Source organism: Hoplias malabaricus, chromosome 17, assembly GCF_029633855.1.
Source record: "Hoplias malabaricus isolate fHopMal1 chromosome 17, fHopMal1.hap1, whole genome shotgun sequence".
NCBI lineage: Eukaryota > Metazoa > Chordata > Actinopteri > Characiformes > Erythrinidae > Hoplias > Hoplias malabaricus.
The window spans coordinates 29,155,200-29,172,498 of NC_089816.1; the positions used below are offsets into that span (position 1 = coordinate 29,155,200).

At 39.9% G+C, this 17,299-nt stretch overlaps 1 protein-coding gene across 1 annotated transcript; it reads right to left on the reverse strand.

Moving 5' to 3' along the window:
* Positions 1–1,357: 1,357 nt before the first annotated feature.
* hdx (highly divergent homeobox) lies at positions 1,358–16,939 on the reverse strand. The gene is made up of 11 exons (XM_066648445.1): positions 16,833–16,939; positions 14,838–15,193; positions 13,683–13,829; positions 12,002–13,132; positions 10,041–10,091; positions 9,809–9,955; positions 9,417–9,618; positions 8,996–9,081; positions 5,598–5,696; positions 1,825–1,947; positions 1,358–1,644 (listed from the first exon to the last, which is right to left on the reverse strand). Exons 2-11 carry the CDS (start codon positions 14,871–14,873, stop codon positions 1,501–1,503), a joined length of 2,166 nt encoding a protein of 721 aa, XP_066504542.1. The 5' UTR covers positions 14,874–15,193; positions 16,833–16,939; the 3' UTR covers positions 1,358–1,500.
* Between the last annotated feature and the right edge of the window lie 360 nt (positions 16,940–17,299).

Sequence of the window (17,299 nt, forward strand, 5' to 3'; positions counted from 1 at the left end):
GAAAAAAGGAAGGAGGTTGAAGGTCGTTTGTTGTTGTTTGAGACGTGTGTGCGTTTATGTATCACGACTGTTAGGCTACTGATACAATATGCAAAAATGTGGGCAAACATACACACATCCTAATTTTTAAATAAAACAATATTTTGGTTAAAATAGTTTATAAAATTTTCCTGTGGGAAGAAATAATTACACATTTTGTATATTTCCAAATATGTAAATCACAAACCCAGTCATTATGCATGAATAAATGACTTCAAAATCATGGTAGCTGTACAAGGGTATTGTATAGGTTGGTATTTGGGAATGGTGTTATGATATCACCAAAATAAAATATTCAGACTGCTTCCACTGACTGTACGGACTGGAGTGTGAATATGTTCAGTGTTAGCATATCAAACACACTTTATTTTAAATAAATAAATGCACTGTTCCATGATGTGGACCGTTGAAGCCACTTTTCATTTATGTTTTTCTAAATCAAAATAATAAAAACCTGGATAAAAAGCAGAAACAAACCATAATATAAAAAGTCACCAAACCCCCTCCCAAAAAATAAATAAATAAATAAATAAATCTGGATTTTTCTCTGAGTCTAGTAACATTTTTAGCCATTAAGACACTTGACCTCCATGGGGGAAATTTGACCAGAACATTTCAAAATCCATCCAATGCCATCGGCTTACATCCTCTTTCCTGGTAGAATTAAGGAGCTTAAGTCTCATCCCCTCTATCCCGAACCACACAGAAAGACTAAGTCCCACCCAGGGGTTCGTATATGTGTAAAGAACACAAAGGTCACACTAGCAATATTTGAGTTGTACCCTTTTTTTTTTAGTAGTGGTACAAAACAAAATCAATAATAGTGTAGACTTATAACCTTAGATAACCACTTGAACAGTAAACCAGGATTCAGTTTTCAGTTTGCTTTAAGATTACTGGGCTTAAGGTAGCAGGAGCTTAACGCAAAGAAACAGCTCAAACAGTGAGATGAGCCCAAAGCTAGTTGAGTCCATCCAGCCTCATAATCAATACGTTTTGTAATTCAGTGCTCTGGGGTGCAGCGTCAACATAATGGTCTCAATCATTCAAATGACTCTCTTGCTTGTAACGTCTTCAGGTTACATTTTTAGAACAGAGACAAATGAATAGCTGCCAAAATTACTGGGTGTGGTAATGAATAATTTGCAGATAGACATCATTTAAAAAAAATGGAAAAAGCCTGGAGGTGCTCAAGATATATCTATTAAACATCTCTATTAAAATATATATTTCTGTACTCTATATTCTGAGGTTTTCTGAACAAACTCATCCAAGTAGAAAAAGTAAAGAGATGCAGACCATTCTCAAGTTTGTGTTATTTATTGATGTAGGATCTGATCCACTTAAGTAGACAGTCTGATATGCTGTAAAAAAGGCAGCGGCAGGTCCGTTATTACTTCCACAGGCACAGTGTGGAGTGTGTGAGAACAGGAGAGGAGGGACTAGCCCCAGAGTTTAAAGTCACAACAGCTCTGCATCCCCCTCCTCCTCTGATACAGAGGAATCCTTCTGATTGGAGGTCATGTCCATGCTGGTCTCTGTGTCTCTTTCCAGACTCAGCCCCAAGTCTTCTTCCACTTGTTGAGGTAGGCTGGCTAACAGTTCCTTTAAAAGACATTGTTATAATTACCAAAACACATGATAAACAGCAATGCTTTTTACACTTTGCAGTTAAATATAATATAAAAAATGTAATAATATAAATAAAGCACAGGCTTGTCCATTTTTTTTGTTAGCAGGAATAATTCAGAATACGTAGTGTAGTTCTTCTTCTCTTATTCTTACCTGCTGTTTCTCATTGTCACTATCCTTCAGTGCTATCAGTAGACTTTTGGTGAAATTCCTCAGCTCAAAGTACTTCTGTTTTTGGTTCTCTAGCTCGCTCTCAAGATACTGGACCTCTTCATGCTAAAAAAATAAAATAAATAATAATAATAATAATAATAAAAAAAATAAGTTCTCTGTTTGACCTTGATTTTAGAAAGACCAAAAGCATCCACTATGCATCTACTATATGTTGTTAGAAGATATATGCACTATAAATGAGTGAAAAGTGCTTGTATTGACAATCAGTGAAAATTATAGAGATAAAATACAGATGATAAAAATTAACCATATGTAAAAATTCCATTGCGAAATATGTTTTACGTTTTTCAAATACATTTTCTACAACAATAATCATATGTAATAATATTTATAATAGTTATTATATAGTTTTATATATATAATAAAACAATTACATTATGTTATTGTACATTTATGTACAGCGGTGTGAAAAAGTGTTAATGATTTTTTATGTTTTTGCACGTCACTTTTAAATGTTTCAGATCATCAATCAGATTTAAATATTAGTCAAAGACAAAAGTAAACACAAAATGCAGTTTTTAAATTTAAGATTTTATTAAAGGAGAAAAAAAAATGTAAACCGACATGGCCCTGTGTGAAAAAGTGTTTGCCCCCACCCCCTAGTTAAAATATAACTTAACTGTGGTTTATCACACCTGAGTTAATTTCTCTAGCCACACCCAGGCCTGATTACTGCCACACCTGTTCTCAATCAAGAAATCACTTAAATAGGCCCTGCCTGACAAAGTGAAGTCGACCAAAAGATCCTCAAAAGCTAGACATCATGCCAAGATCCAAAGAAATTCAGGAACAAATGAGAAAGAAAGTAATTGGGATCTATCAGTCTGGAAAAGGGTATAAAGCCATTTCTAAAGATTTGGGACTCCAGCGAACCACAGTGAGAGCCATTATCCACAAATGGTGAAAACGTGGAACAGTGGTGAACCTTCCCAGGAGTGGCCGGCCGACCAAGGTTACCTCAACAGCGCAGCCACGACTCATCCAAGAGGTCACAAAAGACCCCATAACAACATCAAAAGAAGTGCAGGCCTCACTTGCCTCAGTTAAGGTCAGTGTTCATGACTCCACCTTAAGAAAGAGACTGGGCAGAAACGGCCTGCATGACAGAGTGCCAAGACGAAAACCACTGCTGAGCAAAAAGAATATTAAGGCTTGTCGCAACTTTGCCAGAAAACCTTGATGGTCCCCAAAGCCTTTTTGAAAACACTCTGTAGACTGATGAGACAAAAGTGGAACTTTTTGGAAGGTGTGTGTCCCATTACATCTGACGTAAAAGTAACACCACATTTCAGAAAAAGAACATCATACCTACAGTAAAATATGGTGGTGGTAGTGTAATGGTCTGGTGCTGCTTCAGGACCTGGAAGACTTGCTGTGTTTAATGGAAACATGAATTCTGCTGTCTACCAAAACATCCTGAAGGAGAATGTCCGGACATCTGTTTGTAACCTCAAGCTGAAACGAACTGCAGCAGGACAATGATCCAAAACACACCAGCAAGTCCACCTCTGAATGGCTGAAGAAAAACAAAGTGAAGACTTTGGAGTGGCCTAGTCAAAGTCCTGACCTGAATCCTATTGAGATGCTGTGGCAGGACCTTGAAAAGGCGGTTCATGCTCAAAAACCCTCCAATGAGGCTGAATTACAACAATTCTGCAAAGATGAGTGGGCCAAAATTCTGTGCTGTAACCCAGTAAACAAGGAACGTCCCTGGACGTTCAAAATAGATCTAAAAGTAGTCTGTCCGTCAAGGACATATTTTAAACGTCAATGGACGTCCAAAAGCCATCTTAAGCTAGTTATCAAGTGGTGACCAATCGATAACGTCAGTGGACGTCCAAAATGCGTTTTATACAAGTAATTTATTTCGGGACCAATTAATAATGTCAATGGACGTCCAAAATACGTCTAACAGTCGTCTTTTCAATGTCTGTGTTTGTCTTTTCAACTTTCATTTTCAACCTTAAGAGAACGTTGATTAGACGGCAGTCATTACGTTATTTCAACGTTGAATCAACGGCTAAATGTTTACTGGGAAAAGACTCATTGCAGGTTACTGCGAACACATGCTTGCAGTTGTTGCTGCTAAGGGTGGCCCAATCAGGGGCAAACACCTTTTTTTTTTTTTTTTTTTACACAGGGCCATGTTTATTTGGATATTTTTCTACCTTAATAAAAACCTTAATTTAAAAATTGCATCTTGTGTTGTCTTTGACTAATATTTAAATTTGTCTGATGATCTGAAACATTTAAAAGTGACAAACGTGCAAAAAAATAAATCGCGAAGGGGCAAACACTTTTTCACGTCACTGTATGTGTATGTATATATACAACAATCATTGTCTTATAATTATATAATATTATACATATAACATTCTATATATATCTTTGTAGCATTACACTACTTGACCTGTCTTTTGTTGCCTCATCCCAACTTTTTTGGAAGGTGTTGCTGACATCAACTTATAAACGGGTATTTATTGTTCATTTTAGATCTGGTCTTTAAATGATTTTTCACATTCTCTTTTTTATTTATATTTTCCACATCATCCCAACCTGTCAGTAAACAGGGTTTGTTTACTTTGTATTATTATAATATATGATAGTAAAAACACAATTCTACACAAGTATACCAGGCACAGTCTATACCCATGTGTTATTTTTAGTATAATGATTGTGCAATATTGTAAAGTGCTGCACAAATTTCCTGAAAAATACCAGTCAATTGTTGTTTACAAGCAATACACATTTATTTATTTATTTATTTATTTGCAAGCTTGTGCTCTAAATGAATCATCCAGTAAAACGTAATCCAGATATAAAAATGCAAACTTAACAAAAATGCACAAGCATTTCACTATACCCAAATTGATGCTTGGAAATGATTTGCCACTGTCACTATTTGTATGCAAAGCCAAGACGCTGTGGGTGTCTGGGAGCAAGGCAGAGCAGAGTGAATTCCAGAGCTCGTCAGCCAAGCAGAAACATTTTCATTTAGGGAAAGGATTATAGATGAGTGGCAGTGCACAGTTTAAGGCGTGACTGGCCATGCATCACTTTGTAGCAGAGAGAGGGGAGAAAAAAAAAGAAAAGAAAAACACAGCAGGGAAAAAAAAATAAAGTGTCTGTATTTAACAACGAGTTTGGGGAAAATTAGTTGAAACGACAAGAGTGTGGTGATCAGAAGGTAGGACATGCTCTAGGTTTTGCTATGACTATAATTTTATTCTTTCTCAGTATATACACTTTTATTTTCAGCTATTAATTCAGCTGCAATATATAATATCATGATTTTAACTACTTAATACAAGGCCAATGTACTCTATATCTTACTACCTGCTAACAATGGCGTGCATAAATAAAGAGATTTACCAATATAACAAATTAAAAATAAGCATTTCTGTGCTCTCAAAAAAGGTAAGTGGGAACACTTTTGAGACATAATAATAATAAAAAGTGTCTGAAATCAGGTTAACCATAATACAACTGTCCATAATCAGCAAATAATCTGGGGAAATAATGATAATGTAATGGTAACATGGCTATAGTATCTAAAACCAAAAATCAGGAAAAAATAAGTTTTAATATTCAAAGATATATAAAATAATTAACCTGTTGTGAAAGTTCCTCATTACTAAACGTTTTTGAGCACTATGAATGTTAATATCATGGGTTACATGTTCTGTACTTACTTTGTACTCTAAAAGACTATGCATTTGTTCCATATCCGTGGCCATCAGCTCGGCAACATCATCATCCTCATCATCCTCTTCATCAACAATTTCAATCTTCTGTTTAAAAGAAATTTGCAGACAGGGTTATCTAAATAAATTTGTAGATAGGGTTATTAAAGTTCACGCATTAATAAGGCAATGAATGGACATATATAATGTATGTATATGTAATAATGCACCAAAAAGCATGACCTCCTTGTTTCTACACTCTCTGGCCATTTTCTTAGCTACACTTAACATATAGGGTAATTACAGTAAATACAGTCATGGCCGAAAGTGTTGGCAATCATGAAATTTCCCCAGAAAATGATTCCAGTTGCACATGTTTTGTTATACACGTTTATTGGGCTGGACAAAACGGGCTGGACAAAACGATTGGCACCCTCAACTTAATATTTGGTTGCACACCCTTTAGACATTCATTCATTCATTATCTGTAAGCGCTTATCCAATTCAGGGTCGCGGTGGGTCCAGAGCCTACCTGGAATCATTGGGCGCAAGGCAGGAATACACCCTGGAGGGGGCGCCAGTCCTTCACAGGGCTACACACACACACACACATTCACTCACACCTACGTACACTTTTGAGTCGCCAATCCACCTACCAACGTGTGTTTTTGGACTGTGGGAGGAAACCGGAGCACCCGGAGGAAACCCACGCGGACACAGGGAGAAAACACCACACTCCTCACAGACAGTCACCCGGAGCGGGGATCGAACCCACAACCTGGAGCTGTGTGACTGCGACACTACCTGCTGCTCCACCGTGCCGCCACCCTTTAGACAAAATAACTGAAATCAATCGCATCCTACAACCATCAACAAGCTTCTTACACTCCTCAACTGGGATAGTGGACCACTCTTCTTATGCAAACTGCTCCAGGTCTCTCGTATTTGAAGGATGCCTTCTCCCAACAGCACACACAGACATACAATGCAAAGACTGAGTCAACTTCTCTTTTTAATCTGGTTTCAGGTGTGATTTTTAAATTGCCCATCCCTGTTACTTGCCACAGGTGAGTTTAAATGAGCATCACATGCTTGAAACAAACTTATTTAATCACAATTTTGAAAAGGTGCCAATAATATTGTCTGGCTCACTTTTTTAATTTTGCATTCAATTATATGAATTTTGGCTTCTTTGTTTTTTGTGTTGTTCCAATACACACAAAGGAAATAAACATGTGTATAACAAAACAAGTGCAATTGCAATCATTTTCTGGGAGAAATGCTTCATTTTCTGCCATAACTGTATGTACATGAAAAATATGGCATATCACTGTCAGCCCAGAATACAGATGCACTCTGTAGTGTGCTAATGTGGTATATGGAAAGGATCAAATGGAATTTGTGGGTCAAATGTTAACTTGAAACAAAAAAAAAAAAAAAAAAATCACATGATAAACAGACCAAGAGCAGATATTTTCAAAAATGTGTTCTACATCATTTAATTAGGTAAATAATGTCATTAAAAGCTCTGTGACATTTTTAAAAACTGCTGAGCGAGTAACTGATGTTGGGCAAGAGGAAAAGAACCGTCTTTGGAAGAGGTTTCGGTATTAGTGCATGGACTGCAGGAGCTTCGATCAGAAAGAATGCCCAAGTGGTTCATGTATAAATAGGAACAAAGACCATAGTAACATGTGATTAGTTCTACAGGAAGTAAATCAGTAAATCAAATTAGATATTGATGTTCAAATGCTATATATTTAGCCTGTGCATGAGTACAACTGTGTACAGCTCTGTGTTTGCAAGAACACAAATGGGAGCATATTACAGTAGGATTTGGTCAAATGAATCATCCTTCCTCCTCACCATATTCTGTGTGCGCATGTTTTGGCATAAATCAAGAGAACATTGGGTTATGAATGCTTCACCCCTAGAGTAAGGTGGTTTAAAGGCTGGCTTGTGATGATTTGATGGACAATATGCTGGCACAGTTTGAGTCTCCTTGTTATTTCAAGGAGAACAGTCACTGAAATCAATATGAAGTTATTCTGAGCGATAAGCTTTATCCTATGAAGAAACACTTCTATCCTTTTTTTTGATGACACTGCTCCAATGACAAGACAAGGCATAGCTATAAATCATACGCTATGGTTTTTGCACTTTCAAGATCTCAAATCAGCTGAAGACTTATGGAAGGAAGACCTGGGAACAACATGTTTAGTGTTCTCCACCAGTATCAAAACACCAACTGCAGGAAAAGCACTTTTCTCCAACTTGTTCTCCACCATTCTTTATTGGAAGAATGGTGTTCCATTCCTCCAGTGCATTAAAGTTGTTCTGATTGCTAGTGATGTTTTAACACATTCCTACACTCAGAAAATCTGCCACTGTGGTGGTAAGTTTCAGTGTGGTGGGAAAATAATGGCACCATATTTTATTGTTCATTGTAGATTTTTAAAGTGAACTAATTTCATAATTTTCATATGAAAACACAGATATTTAAGATTCCTTGTGAAGTAGATAATGTAATGGAGTTTCAAGGTACACAACTGGCACTATACACTATATTGCCAAAAATATTCACTCACCCATCCAAACAATTTAATTCAGGTGCAGACTGCTTCAACAAACATTTGTGAAAGAATGGGTTACTCCCAGAAGCCCATTAAATTCCAGTTTGGTACCGTGATAGGAAGTCCAGTCGTGAAATTGATGGACGAGTCTGGGTTTGGCAGCTGGCAGGAGATCGGTACTTGGCTGACTGCATTGTGCCAAATGTTAAGTTTGGGGGAAGGGATTAAGAAGTGGGTTTTTTTTCCAGGAGTTGGGCTCAGCCCCTTAGTTCCAGTGAAAGGAACTCTTTATGCTTCAGCATACCAAGAGATCTTGGGCGATTTCATGTTCCCATCTTTGTTGGAACAGTTTGGGGATGGCCCCTACCTGTTCCAACATGACCGTGCACCAGTGCACAAAGCAAGGTCCATAAAGATGTGGATGAGCAAATGTGGTTAGGAAGAATTCGACTGGCCTGCACATGTGCTGACCTCAACCCGATATTCATTTTGAGATGAATTAGAGCGGAGACTGCGAGCCAGGTCTTCCTGTCCAACATTAATAACTAAACTCACATATGCGTTTCTGAAAGAATGGTCAAAAATTCCCATAAACACTCTCCTAAACCTTGGGGAAAGTCTTCCCAGAAAAGTTAAAGCTGTTATAACTGCAAAGAGTGGACCGACATCATAGTAAACCATATGGATTAAAAATGGGATATCTCAAGTTCATATGCGTGCAAAAGCAGATGTGTAAATAAAGTTTTGGCAATAACGTGTTTTTTTGTCCTTTTAATTCATCACCAGTCTGTACATTTAACACGAAATATGAATGTGTGTAATATATTGTCTTACCACATTATTAGCGAGAGCAGAATTATTCGAACCGTCATGCCCATCATTCTCATCATTCTCTTTCAGATAAGCGTCGCTCACGCCATCTTTAAAAACATATATCGCAATAAATATGAACATGACATTTCAAATGCATTAGTCGGCATGTTCTAAAATTACTTTAAATAAAATGTAACTTATACTAAAGTGTGGATATAATTATTATATCAAATTTTACAGCAATGATGTACTAATACTTGACTCTCATAATCAGAGTGATTAAGAAAAATATACAAACAAATGATTTAATACACACACAATTTAAAACATGACATGTCTGAAACCCTGATTAGTCAATAACTAAAAATTATTAAATGAGACATTTTAAGTCATGTCCACTAGTTAAATAGTCACATACAATAAAATGAAGGATTTAACGTACCTTCAGACAAGCAAAGTGACACAACTTCATGCTGTTCACTGTCCTCTGAGGGCTTCACACTACTGGTCTCATCCTCCTCAGGGGTCAGAGGTGAAGGCGGCTCAGTACTGGCTACTTTAGGAAAGGTTGCTGGGCCTCCTTTAGGAGGTGGAATTTCAATGCCCATGAGTCGATACTTCCTCCTGCGGTTACCGATCCAGGTCTGCCGGAAAAATATTAATATAAATAAAATATTCAATATCAAAGGGCTTAGTGGCATGCATAACTGCTGATGCAGTTTAACTTACTAAGTGATGGAATTGCTGGTGTTTTTTCACATATCTGGAGAAATATATCCCATATCAAGGCAATAGAAAGATGGAAAAAATTGCTGAGGCACGTAACCTACTGACCTTAATGATCTCACTGTCCACATTGAGCTCTGTGGCTGCTGCTGAGATCTTCTCTCGGCACACAGATCCCAGACTGGTCATACCATTGTCCCAGTACCTCTTCAGTGTGTACAGGTCCCCATCACTAAACTGTGTCCTATCCTGGAGCTGTATGAATGAAAGATGTACAAAAATTAAGTTTGAAAATTACAACGAGGCATCGTAAGAGCTGACAGGAAGTTTAAACACTCACCGTTCTTTTACGAGAGTTGCTAAGAAGCCACGGAGCCGACATGCTACTTACCTATCAAAACACAGAAAACAGCTTAAGAGCACTTTCCATACAGTAATGTACCTAACCTAAAAAATATTTACTGTTTAAGCTCATGGTTTTAATTGAAACTTTATTTTAAGGGGAGAATGCAATGGAAAAGGCGGCACGGTGGTGCAGCAGGTAGTGTCGCAGTCACACAGCTCCAGGGACCTAGAGGTTGTGGGTTCGATTCCTGCTCCGGGTGACTGTCTGTGAGGAGTTGGTGTGTTCTCCCTGTGTCCGCGTGGGTTTCCCCCGGGTGACTGTCTGTGAGGAGTTGGTGTGTTCTCCCTGTGTCTGCGTGGGTTTCCTCCGGGTGACTGTCTGTGAGGAGTTGGTGTGTTCTCCCCGTGTCTGCGTTTGTTTCCTCCAGGTGACTGTCTGTGAGGAGTTTGGTGTGTTCTCCCTGTGTCCGCGTGGGTTTCCTCCGGGTGACTGTCTGTGAGGAATGTGGTGTGTTCTCTCTATGTCTGCATGGGTTTCCTCCGGGTGACTGTCTGTGAGGAGTGTGGTGTGTTCTCCCAGTGTCTGCGTGGGTTTCCTCCGGGTGACTGTCTGTGAGGAGTTGGTGTGTTCTCCCTGTGTCTGCGTGGGTTTCCTCCGGGTGACTGTCTGTGAGGAGTTGGTGTGTTCTCCCCGTGTCTGCGTGGGTTTCCTCTGGGTGACTGTCTGTGAGGAGTTGGTGTGTTCTCCCTGTGTCTGCGTGGGTTTCCTCCGGGTGACTGTCTGTGAGGAGTTGGTGTGTTCTCCCCGTGTCCGTGTGGGTGTCCTCCGGGTGCTCCGGTTTCCTCCCACAGTCCAAAAACACACGTTGGTAGGTGGATTGGCGACTCAAAAGTGTCCGTAGGTGTGAGTGTGTGAGTGAATGTGTGTGTGTCTGTATTGCCCTGTGAAGGACTGGCGCCCCCTCCAGGGTGTATTCCCGCCTTGCGCCCAATGGTTCCAGGTAGGCTCTGGACCCACCGCGACCCTAAATTGGATAAGTGGTTACAGATAATGAATGAATTAATGAATACAATGGAAAATCTATTTATGTGAAAAAAAAATTGTTTAAAAACTGTTTTTTTGTTTACCATTTGAATTATAAAATGTATAAAGGCAATGTTTCATTTGTATAGTTTTATTAATATTGCTTGAACCACATTCTTAAACATTTACTTTGAATTGTGAACTAAGTTTTAGAAAGGAACAGATAAAACATATTGCAAGCTTTTGCATTAATTTTTAAATAAATTAAAAAATAATAAAGTATCAGACAATAAAGACTCATGATGGGCACTACTAGTGTTATTCCTTAAATACCTATAATAAATATTATTAATTAATATGTCATTTAAGACATCCTGGCTAGCAATATCATAATCATAATTTTATAAAAGGAAGTAATAATGTATATTTGCAAGAACACCCTAAAAATAATGTCCCGTTATTGTTTTTTTTTTTTTTTTACTGGCTAACAGTAAGAGAGGTCTGCCCACAGCACAAGTGTACACAGCACACAGTGTTCCTCACTGTTTGGTGATATCACACACTGGTAGCTCCAGGAAGCTCCAGTGGGGTGCTTAAGCCACATTCCAGTACCTCCAGCTGGGCACTTGCACGTTGGCTTGTGAGCTCCAGTGGGGTGCTTATACCGTGCTCCACAAGTTCAGCTCCATGATGTCCCCACTTTACAAGGCTAATACTGAAAATGCATTACTCACTCTCACACACATTAATATGCAATACTGAAGCCGCCCTGGTTCAATGACCATTTTTGTTGATATTCTAAATGAAAGTGTGTTTGTGATGAGAACACTCTCCTATATATCATAATATATTTTCATATATATTCTCAGTATATTGTATTTTTTAAATGGTGTAATACATCAAAAGGTGAGGTGTGCTAGTTATTACTATACCTTGAGGCTTGGTATTCTTGATGGAGAAGTCTGTGTGAAGAGTCTGAATGGATAACTGTCTCGGGAGGCAGTACTAAGAAGTAAAGAACTGTTGGTTTGGCACCCTTTCTCTCCAACAAGGGCAGAGTTTGGGGAACTGAGTGGTGCCGATGGCTGGTTCCTTGCAGTCCCTGTGTACATACCCCTGCTATCGATCAAGGAAGGCCCACGTGCCGAAGTTCTGTTGCCTTCTACTGCGTTAACACTGCTACTAACCGACTTGCTCAGTTGTATCTGCGCACCCATGTTAGCCAGTTCCTCTTCCCTCGAATACTCATCATCCACATCACCCGTTTCCATTGCAATTGAAAATGTCTCTGATGTATCTGCCTGTTGCGGCTTTTTCGAACTTCGTTCTTGACTAGTTCCAGGGTTAGAACGTTGGGAGGATTCCCCTAATCCAGCAATGGTGTACACCTGCTGGATCCTAACCCCACTCTCTGAGGTACTGGCTGGAGGGCTATTGCGCACTGGCAAGGTTTGTTGGTGTGAAATGCTTGGCCATGACTGTCCATGGTTTTGTGGAGTTCCGTATTGCTTTGCCCAGCTGGGAGCAACAGTCACTGGTTCTCGAGGTGAGTATGTCCTCTTCATCTGGCTCAGAATCAGAGCACTGGAGGTAGGGATGTGGGAAGCTTTACGCTGGAGAGCCACCGCAGCTGAGTGGAGGGAAACTGGGCCTGAGTGCAAGGCTGGACGAGCCTGCGTACCCAGTTCAGGATCAGATTGTAAGGGCATAGTTTTTGACCCCGTCCTGCTCTGAGAAGAAGAGTCCAGGCGGTTGGCATTGCGCAGTAGAGAGTACGTACCCGTCACTATGACATCGTTGTTATTGTTGGTTCCACTGCCACTGCTGAGTGGTGAACAGGAGGAGGGGGAGGAAGAGGAGGAAGGACAGGAGGCTGCAGGTGGGAGGAGGTGGGCTACAACTGGACCACGTTGCACAGCTCGAATTGCAGCCAGCTCTCCTGGTAACACTGATCCAGCAACAAGGGCCCCGGTGGGCCCTGCTAGTGGATGATTAGAGAGGCCAGACACACCATTCTTATCCGCCTTGGAGGCTAGCTTCCGTCTCTTGTTGCCTACCCATGTCTAAAGCCATATGAACAGAATATTACTGCATGTACTTACATTATTAAGACAAACCAAAAAACGTACTCAACACTGCTGCAGTGCCAGTGTCAGTGATATTTTTCATTTACACGATTGCCTTGTAAATCATAACGTACCCCCATCCCAAAGCAAAAAAAGTGTAAAAGTCCATGCCTTAAATATTTGATGCCTCAAACTATAAAGTAATCTCAAACTTCCTTATTCATTTGCCAATATTTTATGACACATACCTATTAAAGTAAAAATAAATCTAAAGAAATGGAGTAGCCATCTTGAAGGCTGAATTTTTTGGCAATAGAAACCACATAAATATGTATTTTTGAAATTAGTGAATGCAGTGTAAAAACAGACTAAAAATTTGGTAGAAATGTGTCTTTTTGTGTAATAACAGGTGGAACACAGTAATTTATTTGTAGCTCCAGGGGAACAGTAAGCAAGCAAACTATTTTTACTAAGCAGGGTATAAAAACAACATTTATAAAATTCCCCACACTCAGACTTAATAGCCACTTAATAAAGAGAAGCTTACCCTGACCACACTGAAATCTAGTTTGGTCTCCTGGGCACATTGCAGAATGAGTTGGAAGCAGCTCTTGCTCTGGTTAGTCATGCCATTTTCATAGTAACGCTCAAGGATACGCTGCTGTTCAGCTGTGAACACTGATCGTAGATTCATCTGAGAAATAGGTGAAGAAAACAAAAGCTACATTAACAAAACCTGCTTTATCTGAATGTGCAGTCTCTCATAGCCTCAGGCCTGATGACAATTTAGAGCAGTGTCTTTGAACTGCAGTCCTGGGGACCCCAGAGTTTATACTAATCCCTGATAAGCATGTCTGATGTAGCTCAGGCTTTTAATAAATTGTTGATAATAATATGGATCAGGGGTGCCGGGTCATTGATGGATTGAAACTGCAGGGCAGAAGGTCCCCAAGACATTAGACTCCATGATTTAGAACACTGGGCTAATGACCCCCATCCAAACAACATCATTTATGTCTTTACAGCAGTGGCTCTCAACCCTGATCCTGGATGTCCCCTTCTCGTCATATTTTAGTGCAATCCCTGCGTCAACAACTTCAACTAATCATCTCAATAACAAGACCTTCCAAGCTCAAGAGTGTGTGAAAAATTATGCTTGAATCTACTTGATTAAAAAATGGCAAATCACACAACACAATTCTTGCCAAAAGGAGTAAACATGCAGGCAGTAACTGAGTTGATTTAACATATTTTATTCACATGCCATCATATTTGCACACATTTGAATCATCAACAATTTTATAAGGTGCAGGGAAGAATAGCCTCATTTTTAACCCATTCTTATATACAGACCTGCTAAGAGTGTTCTCTCCACCAAGCAAACTAGGATTGGATTCTCAGCCCAGGCAACTAACTAAACCTCTCTATTTCTATAAGAGTCCTTGGGCAAGACCCCATAAAATTCAATATTTTTTAATAAAGTGATTATTGTCAGTTTTATTACTATGTAACACATTCCATTAAACAACAAGAGCATGGAAGAATGTTCAAATTTTGAATTACAGACATATGTAAGCCTGATATCTCGACTATGGTTACAAACCTAAACACTTGGATGGTCTGTTTCACGACCTGGCACAACTTTTGAAGCTGCAAGTTTATTTCTGTGTTAATTGTTTAGCCATTTTGTCCACATACTCACAGTCTGAATACTTCGCTTCTCCTGCCATGTTTCCATGCTTCTGGTGGGTGAGGTGAGGGAGAAATCCAGGTGACCAGCTGGCCAAATAACTGAGCTCTATCATACAGCACACAAGCACTGCCACTGTACACCAACACTCAGGCAAGCCATTCAGCATGCACACGATCACCAATTATCGTTTACTTTCTTGGTCAATTTTTTTTGTTTTAAAATTTAGCTAAAGTTTTGGCTAAATCTCATGATCTAAGATCTGCCATGGCGCTATCTGCTGGGGGCTTCCTCACAACGTGGCATGGTCTGACTTTTGGCTGGTGCTGAGTTGACCACTCTCTCAAGTGATCTGGCCAAACAAGAGTCTGGAAGACAAGAGAGGGAATGACACAAAGCGGAACAGCTCCAACCATTTACACCAATGATCTGAATGTGTAATAAATAAAAGACAGCGCAAAAAACTGCTTTGAATTTACACCGGTTATGATTATATTCCAACTCTTTATTAATGAACTCTGTGTGTATAAACGCTGCTATACACACTTTAAAATACATGAATTAATCTGCTCTAAGGTGCACCCATTTTGAACACAGTCTTTCAATGGTGCACAAATATTGGATAAAACCCATAGACTAGCTTGAAACGAAATGGGTCGTTCTGGAGCAGTTGCACATGATCTTAAGGTCTCCATACTAACTGCCAAGTGTTTTGGGCAGGAAACTACCAAACGGACTTTATTGCTTTCCTGTAAGATTAGTGCATGTCTGCAAATGTAAACACTTTTATTCAAGGTAGCGTTCACGCGTAAAATAAAGCCAGCATTTTTCATTTTTTATTTAAAATATCAGCCTAAAGGTTTATCAATTCTGAGTTTCTTATAGAATTCCAGTTCACGGTAACCCATATTCCGAACATACAAGCTTATATATATATCTCAGAATTACACCTAATAGTTACATAGTTACTGTAACGTTATCTTTGGTTTATTTATGGGATGTAGCCTACAGGCCTGTGCAGCGTTCAAAACCATACGTTGGCTCCTTATACTGTAGTTTCTATAATTGTAACGTTTTACGGTCTCTGGCTGTGTCACATTTTATCAGCCAACTGTATTATAACACACACTGTAATAAAAAAAGCATGTGAGCTGCGACGTATATCGTTAAATATTTTGGTTCAGTTGGTTTTCTTTAACGTATCCAACAACAGTGTTCGTGTATGAAACAAAGGCAGCGGAAAGGAGGCTAACTGTAACTAGTGAAGTTAACCGGTCTGCTACTAGCCACAATGCTAAAAACATTGTATCGCAGCAGGGGTAGCCCGTGAAAATTGGTTAAAATATCGGCCTAATGGTCCTCAGCTGTTCACAACTACAGCTTCTCCGCTAACTCCTGTTATTTCGGCTGCCTATAAAGGTAGCTCGTTTGAGGGGTGTGATAAAATAAGCGGTATTTCCCGAGATTTCCTCGGGGTTGGCGGCTGTGAGGACTGCTCCAGTGTTTGGTTTAATAAGGAGGGAGGCGGCGCGGGGTTATTGGCTTTTCTCCGTTCAGAAAAGCCTCAGTGCGCATGGCTAGCGAATGAAATAATGATTACATCTCCAGCACAATTGATGAGGAAAACGCAAAAGCACCCTCCCAGATTTTCCCCGTAACGGGTGAAACAAAAAAGCTGGCCGCCGGATCCACGCTCCGTGAACGGCGAATCCTAACGCAACTTTCCCGACACTAGAACAAGCCCAAACCACGTCAAAGGCACGTTTCCATCTGGCACAAAATCGGCGGGACTGCCAAAAAAGCAGCGTGGATCTCGAGCTTCTGCAGAAAGGCCCACCCCGGCCCTCGGAGACCACCATAAACTTTTTTCTTTTATTTTCAAACGCCTGCGACCCCGATGCTGGTCAAAAATATGTATGACCTAACCTCTCCGGAGCCGGGGGGGATGTCCCTCGTGTCGCCGAAAACACATTAAAACCGTCAAGCGCTACGAAACGTGAGAGATACCTTTGTTTTTGTTGCCAAATCGAACGGCCGCCTGAATTCAGCAGATTTTTTCACGGGTCCCCTTCGCCAGACAATGAAATCAAAACGTCCGATCATCAATTCTAATCATGATCGTGACGTAGCCGCAGACAGGAGCCAATGGGCGTGCGAGATCAGGGCTGTGACCGTGCGGGAGCGACTGAAAGCTGAGCGCTTGCGACCCGCCCACCGCTGACTTTGTGGGAGACATGGTGGGAGGTCACTGCTAAAAGAAGCATGGTTCTCCATTTCAGAGCGTTTTGGAGTAATAACTCACACAGACACGTGTTACAACGCTACTTCTGCAGAGAAGGACCAAGATTAAGATGGTAGATGTAGCCTGAATTCAGATTATACGTTATATTTGATCTTTTTCAAGGCAAAACAAGGATGGGTCCACATTTCGATTTGCTAAGTATCTATACACTCAAATAGAACAGTATATGCTT